Below are 8,012 nucleotides of genomic sequence, written 5' to 3'. Positions count from 1 at the left end.
TTGCAGGAACAAACCCAGTTGACTGGGTTTGTATGATATTCCTTCAGCTTGTCCGGATGCACTGTTTTGCAGGCCTCTTTTCTCCAATGCTTCTTGAATGCCTCTCGCCACCGAGCTTTGAAGATACGGAACTGTCCATTGGAAATCGCCGTCATTCGATGGACCGCATCGGGAAGAACCCGAGAAGTTAGAATCCACACCACCAGGTCGACTCGGGGCCGATTGAAACGATGGAGATAGTCATGCTTCAATGTTCGCCAGTGCGACTCCACGATCATTGTGGTTTTCACCACCGGGATCTCAATCGGGTCAGCCGCTCGAGCCCACAGCTTCCACTGATCAGGGCTATACCAGTTGACGTACAGGTAAGCCCAAAGACGATAATATCCACGGGTCTTACACCAAGTATACATCTCTGTCGCACATTCCTGGTGCACTATTGCTGAGGACTTGTAAGTCCCGTTTGAATCAGGAATGAGAGGATGGAGGTTAAAATGCCGGCAGAAAATTTCCAATACCATGTCACGGTCCTCCTTGGTGGCTGGTTCCAGCCTCCCCATTTCGCTAATTGTATCAGCCTTTGACGGGCATCTGCAATCGCCAAATCTATGGCACACTGGCCGACGGATCGGGAGTGAACCCCAGCAGATCTCCAAATCCGGGATTAACTTCTGAGCGTCCTCTGGCCGATAGTGGTTTTGCGTGTTGGTGCTTTTGGATGAGTTGAGCCTCGTGCTTACGGCCCGTTTGGCATGCCAGTAGCAAAGTTGAACCTTGACCCCTGGCCAAACCGTCGTGACAGCTGTAATTTCTGCCGGATCCTTGTCAATCGCGACGCATCTCGGATTGAACCCGAAATTTTTCAGTCGCTGGAGAAATTGTTGAATAATGTACGTCATCGCTCCCGGGTCCGCTCGGACGGGCTTCGTCTCCGCCTGTTGGGATTGTGGAGGCTTTAGCAGCTCTACCAGACAATAAGCAAGCGGAACTCCAGTACCTTCAACTTCAGATAATACCGCAAAGAGGTCCATCCCGCCACTGTTGGTTCCGAACGTCGAGTCCATCACCAATTGTGGAGCTGTATTTCGAAGCTTCTGGATAGGTTCGCAGGCAAAAAACGCCAATGCCCTCAGGTTTCGTGCTGTGAAGATGCTGTGGTGATCGCGATAGCGACTGCTTTCAGAAAGGAGCGTTGTGGCCGAAATGAAGGGATCCGGGTCTCGCTGCCAGATCTCGGCATTCGCTTTCTGCCAGAGATAGTAGACCTGATGCCGGGTCACAGGCTTTCCTTCTGGAATCTGTCGAATCTCACGGTATATCTCGGACGGAGTTTTGGTCGATACAAGCGAATTGATGAGTTCCTGCACAAGTAGCGATAATTCGATGTCTTCATAAGGTGTATGCCATTGGTGATGGATTGAAAGGGACAGGGTTCGATTTTGAAAGCATGGCCGCATGGTGAGCTTGCTTCGGCACGGAAATCGCGTCATACGGCGGCCATCCCGCTGCTTCTCCTCCTCCACTGTAGATCGATAGCTTTTAACATGCATCGAATCTTGGGAGCAGTGATATTGGTACGTGAGGCTTTGGAAATTGGTGCCAGTGTGGCGGAAGCGAAATCCGCCTTCCTTCCAAATGATCACACTCATATCGTGCATTGCCGCGTTCATCTCGGTTCTTGGAAGCGTACCACGGCCGGTATAATTTCCATCATGTTTTGCAAGCTCGAGCACGCGTGGGGAACCAAAATTCACGGGTAGAGCATCCAAATCAAAAACGTAGTTCTCATCTAACACCTGGCGACCGCGCTAATAGCTCAGAGTAGGTTAGAAGACTGTTCCGTGCATTGATTTGGGCTCCCATCTGTGCAATATTGAAGTTGCTTACCTGTTTCTTCCAATTGCGAAGAAGTAAGGTGAAACTGTCCCAATCATGCAACTCCAACGCGCGTTTTCGGCTGTGGCGCTTGCACGTTCTGTTCCGCTGGCCTTTCTTGTTGACTTCAAATTCAGCTGCAGCACGGAAATTGGCGCACTTGCTACAGAAGATTTTATCAACCTCCGCAAGTTGAAAATCCATTGCTCGACAAGGTAGAAATGACGGCTGGTGATGGCACAAAAGGACGCGTTCCGAGGAGCGCGGAATGGAAATAAACAGAGTTCCAAAAAAGGAAAGGTGGGATTGATGACTAAGTGAATTTCACCACATGATCGCAGATTTAGTGAAGTGCATTACGCCCCCATAAAAAATAGTTCCTATCACGTGTTTTTAAGGCCTCTGATTGGCCACAATATTGCCTTTTGATTGGCTACCTTTAACCCCCCTTCTGATTGGATGTTCTGAATCCCTTCTGATTGGCTAGCTACGAGGTCAACTTTCACTTTCACATGACATCGTGTGTTTGACGCGTACACCTCACGTCACCTAATGGAATCTAAATGTTGCTCTGCCTGCGCCCACACACGCATACTTTCTTGCTTCCTTAAGAATGCCTCGGCTGATCCGAGTAGTAAGGTCTTTGCTACCTGTATTCCTTGCCGCGATAAGGCCAAGAAGAGGAGGGCTTTGCAGACGCCACTTCCTAATAGGACGTCTAAAAGACGCGTGGAACCATCGACAACGACCCAGGCTATGTCAAGACAACCACTCCTGAGTCGGCTCCAGCCTAGACTCATTCATCCCGCCCAGTCTCAACCTATCCTACCAATCCAGCGTCTTATCCAGCCTCAGCCTCCAAACCCCCAACCTATTCCACCAGTCCAGCATCATGCCCAGGCGCAAGGATCCATTTCACCGGTTCAGTCTCGAGCCCGGCGTCAGCAAACCTTTCAACCACTCGAGCCTCGAGCCCCTCAACGTATCCTAGCTGTCCAGCGTCAGGTCCAGCGTCGACCTATTCCGTCAGTCCTGCCTCGAGTCCAGCCTCAAATCCGGCGCCAACAACCCCCTCCACCACTCCAGCGTCGACCTCTTCTACCAGCCCAGCCCCTACCCTTCCTGCCCCTACAGCATCTGGTCCTGCCAATACAGCATCAAGTCCCACCCAAACCCCTTCAACCACTCCAACGTCAAGCCCTGCCTCGAGTCAGTCAGTCTATCCGACCAGCCCAATCCCAAGTCCAGCCTCGACCCATTCTGCCAATCCAGCCTCAAGTCACTGGCTTCCTCCCGGCTGAACAATGGGGATATATACAGAGGTTTAATACGGCGATGGGGGAGGTGAAGATGGACACATGCCTCCGCTGTAAGGAGCGGAATTTGCGATGGATCTTAAAGGGCTGGTCTGCCATGCCTGCTTCTTACGAGATAAGCGAGACCAAAGCCCTTTTTTAATGTCTGCCGAGAACAACATGGACCCGGGAGAGCTTCCAGCCTACCTACCAGAGCTCACACAGGTCGAGGAGATGATCATCGCCCGGTCTCACGTGCAGATGATGGTCCATCGCTACCGTGGCCATCAATACCACTACACGGGGCATTGCGTGAGTTTCATGCAGAACACGGTCAAGACGGTTGACGTGCTACCTAACCTACCATCGGAACTAGACGTTGTGGTTTTACGGCCCTCGGATAGAGTGATGCAGGACGATCCACGATATCAACGCCAGTTCCGGTCGGATTTCCGTGTCCGGAAAGGGCGTGTGATTACTTGGTTACGGTTCTTAAAAGAGCATCACCCTGATTATCGATATATCACGATATCCCAGGACAGAATCCACGCTCTCCCGGTCGACGACGATGTGTCCTCCTCCTTCACATCTATCCTCGACCGTGATCCAGCTGAGGAGGGCCAGGGTCAACCCGTGTCGGACGAGCTTCCGCCTCCAAACTCTCAATCCATGGTCCCGAATCTAAATATCACCACAACAGAGATGGATAGGATTATGCAAGACATCACCGGCCGAAAGCCCCCGCCTCCCTGTCTCCCGGCGCCATCGATTCGCAAGACTCCGATCGATGAAGCGTCTGGAAAGGACCGTATCTTTGCAATGGCCTTCCCTACATTGTATCCAACTGGCCGTGCCGATTTCAACACCCCTCGACTACGCAAGGTAGACCTCAACGACTACGCCCGGCATCTGATGTGTTTCCACGACGGGAGGTTTGGCCAGCACCCACGCTGGCGGTTTTTAGTCTTCAACATCCTGATGCGTCGGAAGGCCAACAGCTCTGCTCGCTTTTATGTCTCGAAAGCGTCCGGTCTAAAGGACTTGAGTCGTGACGAGCTTGCGGAGGCCCTAATAGCGGACGAGGGCCTCCTACCGTACATTGTACGTCAGGGTTCGCATCTGACCGGCACGCGGCCATTCTGGAACAATAAGAGCAATACCTTGCAGGCTCTGGCCCGCTTTCTCTCGCCCAGTATGTCGCCAGTTTTTGTAACCCTTAGTGCGGCTGATATGCAATGGCAGGACTTGCACCGGCATTTCCCTGGCTTTGCGAACCTGGCAACGGCTGATGACCGCACGCGGCGGACTTTTGTTTGGGATGGGGTTCAGAAGAACCCGCACGTCGTCGCTCACTACTTGGCGATTCGTTTACGGACCTTTACGGAGCACGTTCTACGCCCGCTGCTTGGCTTCACGGACTCCTGGGACCGGTTTGAGTGGCAGGCGCGGGGTTCTGGCCACTCCCACGCCCTCTTTTGGATCCCGACTGCCCCGCCTCTCGATCAGGAGACGGAGGAAGCCCGCCTTAAATTCGCCAAGTACTGGGGCTTAGTGATCACGGCCTGGAATCCAGACCAGCTGCGGTTACCTGACGCCCGGAATCCCGCTTCTCTCGCCGCGGCAGACGTCACCAATACCGCTGATCAGTTTGCGGCTTTCCTCAACCGCCTCCAGATGCACTCGGCCTGTCGGGCACCTTACTGTCTACGGGCAAAGAAGGGTGGAGATCAACCCACCTGCCGCTTCTTCTTCCCTCGACCACTGTTTACGGATCCAGTCGTGACAAAGGAGATCAATCACAAGTCGTGGCTGTTCTCGCCGGCCCGGAACCAAGGGACCTTGAACCAGTGTGCACCGGCAATTACGATGGGCTGGATGGCCAATACCGATATCCAGCCGCCCACGACCTTACGTGCGGTGTTGTCGTATATAGGCAAGTACGTGTCGAAGCCTGAGAAGTCTTCTACATCTTATACTGAATTACAAGATCAAGTCCTTCCATATGTTAATGACCGGGCGCCTCTGCTATCATTTGTGTCCAAGATGCTTAATAAACTAATTGGAGAGCGTGACTGGTCGGCACAAGAGGTATCGCACATTCTCTTACAGCTCCCGGTTCAGAACTCCTCGCGGATGGTCGTGGGCCTCGATTGTCACCCAGAAGAACTTCAACGAGATCTGATTGTCCTAGAGTCAGGAGAGGTTGCGGCCCAACGCTCTCCGCTGCGGAGGTATCAAACCCGGCTAATAGACACGAATAATGGAAATGCCGCGCTCCCAGACCTGTCGCTCTTCGACTGTTTACGGCACTGGGATTGGCTAACCTGGAGGAATCGACCGCGAGCCCGTCCGCGAGTGATCAACTATTACCCACGTTACCCAAACGATCCCGAGTCTCCTACCTATGCGGACTACTGCCGAGTGAGGCTAATGCTCCATCACCCGTTTGTGGATTACACAGACCTGTTGACGGTTGATGGTCAGGTTTACGGGTCCTATATCCAGGCTTTTCAGGCCTGTCGGCGCTCGCATACTCATCCGCAGGACTTTTATACCGACCCGGAACCGGACCCGGAGGCATCGGACAGTGAGAGTGATGAGGACCCGGAAGAGCAGGCAGAGGGCGACCACCCTCTAGCGGACTTTGAAGCTTTTGCTCGCCGGAGGCCGCAGGAAGACTTCACCCGTATCGACCTGTTAGATAGCCTAGGCGTCCGCGAAATGGACCGCGACTACGATTGGTCCTTGCACGTTGGCCGGTACGATATATCCCCTGACATCTGGGACCAGGTCAAGGCCGAGAATCCGATAGCGCAAGCAGTTTTGATGGACTCCTCACCAGATCCTTTAAATCCAGAACAGAGGAAGTTGTACGACGCCGTGGTGAGTCAATATTCTGAAGAGCTTACTTTGGATGCCCCGCTCCCCCGTCAGCTCCTCTTAAATGTGGACGGTGTTGCCGGGTCCGGGAAGACCTTTACGCTTCTGAAAATTTGTGCACGGATTCAGGAGCTTGCTGTCGAGGCCGGAAAGCAGAACCCGGTCTTTCGAGCGGCTCCTACGGGTATTGCGGCATTCAATATCGTTGGTAAGACCCTTCACAGTCTCTTGCGGCTCCCGGTTAAGGGGAAGAAGTCGGATTTGTCAGCTGCTACCTTACAGTCCTTGCAGGCCCTGTTTCAAGACTGCCGGTTCCTGATCATTGACGAGAAGTCGATGATTGATATTCAGACACTGTCTTTGATCGACGATAGGTTGCGGGCCATTCTACCTGCCAGTTCGCACCTGCCCTTTAGCGGTGTAAATGTGCTATTGTGTGGGGACTTCTTCCAGCTACCACCGGTCGGAGGGCAACCTCTCTACTCATTAAAGCATTCCCACGTCCACGCGATCAAAGGCCACCAACTTTATCGAGCTTTCGATCGTACAATTCGTCTAATCCAGGTGATGCGGCAGCAAGGGGAGGACGATATGTCGACTAGGTTCCGGCTTGCTTTAAGCGAGTTACGGGTATCCGAGTTGTCTAGAGAGAGCTGGCAACTCTTATGCTCACGCACAGCGAACCAGCTCTCCCCCACAGAGGTTATGGCTTTTGATTCTGCCCTACGCCTCTATTTTACAACCGAGGAGGTTAGACTAACTAACGCTGACAAGTTGGCAGGTACGAACAGGCCCGTGAAGAAGATTGCAGCCCGTCACAGAGGCCGGAATGCTGCTAAGGCGACCGAGGATGAGGCAGACAACCTGAGCCCTGAGATCTCTCTCTGTATTGGCGCTCGGGTTATGCTGACGACGAATTTATGGACTGAGGTAGGTCTCGTCAATGGATCGATGGGTTCTGTCCATGATATTGCCTGGGATGCTGGGCAAGACCCATCCCTATCCATGCCTTCTGTGTTACTTATCAAGTTTGATGACTATGCTGGGCCTGAGTTTCCATCCTGCCCTCGAGGTGTTGTGCCTGTTTTCCCTGTGACCCGTCAGTTTGACTTCAAAGATGCTGTCTGCTCTCGGACCCAGTTTCCTTTACGGTTGGCATATGCAATCACGGTCCATAAAAGTCAGGGATTGACACTTCAGAAGGCGGTTTTAAATCTGAACTGTCGAGAGCATTGTTTGGATCTTTCTTATGTAGCGGTGTCACGGGTTAAACGATTAGATGGTGTATTATTTGAGGGACCTTTCGATTTTGAAGTATTTAAGCCCGTAGATTCGGTACTTTCCCGGGACCGAGAGTTAGACTATATCTTTAGGAATGGACAATTAATATGACCTATGCTCGAACGAAGTGAAGCCGGGGGTTTGGGGGCTGGCCCCCTTAAATTCAAACAAAAGAAATGAAATGAAGAAAATAAAAAAGAAAAACAAGTCAGGAAAAAAGCTTCGCTTTACCCCCGCGAATATCCTATCCGCGGCCCCTCGTATAGGTAAATAATACCGTTCTGGGCTTGAGTGAAGTAGTTAGTATAGACGTGGAATACGGACGTGGAATTCGCTCCAACCTCAGGCCACTGGCGTGACTTGGTGAATCTTTTAGAGGTAGTTGAGCTTTTGTAAAATTATTTAATGCAAAAAACAGGAGCCACTGACGTATTCTTCTTGGCATCAATGCAGTATGAGCTAATTCCACCGCCACACGGGGCGGATCTTCTAATGGTGCATTTACTGCCATGGCAGAACCTAAAATACGACGACACCCTTGCATTTTAGAGCGGTGGTACAAGGGGTAGAATCATCCGAAGCAGTGAATTCAAGCGCCCCGCCGTTGCCTGAGCCTGCCCCTGCCCAGCCTTGCCTAGCCGTGCCTGACGGCGAAATATAGTTGTCTAGCCTGCCTCGGCA

The 8,012-nt window shown here is 52.3% G+C and overlaps 2 protein-coding genes across 2 annotated transcripts in view; one reads left to right on the top strand and one right to left on the bottom strand.

The window, feature by feature from the left end:
* MAA_10348 (ATP-dependent DNA helicase PIF1) overlaps nt 1-2,079 on the bottom strand; it is a gene marked incomplete at both ends in the record, with an annotated part of 5,370 nt that extends 3,291 nt beyond the window's left edge. Inside the window, 2 exons of the mRNA XM_007828346.2 lie at nt 15-1,808; nt 1,888-2,079. Coding sequence (XP_007826537.2) covers nt 15-1,808; nt 1,888-2,079 — 1,986 coding nt within the window. The remainder of the gene's footprint in view (nt 1-14; nt 1,809-1,887) is intronic.
* A 1,184-nt stretch (nt 2,080-3,263) lies between these two features.
* On the top strand, nt 3,264-7,442 carry MAA_10346 (ATP-dependent DNA helicase PIF1; the record flags this gene model as incomplete). The annotated part of the gene is made up of 1 exon (XM_007828344.2): nt 3,264-7,442. One exon carries the CDS (start codon nt 3,264-3,266, stop codon nt 7,440-7,442), a length of 4,179 nt encoding a protein of 1,392 aa, XP_007826535.2.
* Nucleotides 7,443-8,012: the final 570 nt, after the last annotated feature.

The sequence above is a fragment of the Metarhizium robertsii genome (assembly GCF_000187425.2).
Source record: "Metarhizium robertsii ARSEF 23 chromosome Unknown MAA_Scf_31, whole genome shotgun sequence".
NCBI lineage: Eukaryota > Fungi > Ascomycota > Sordariomycetes > Hypocreales > Clavicipitaceae > Metarhizium > Metarhizium robertsii.
This window is presented reverse-complemented; position numbering and strand designations above follow the sequence as displayed.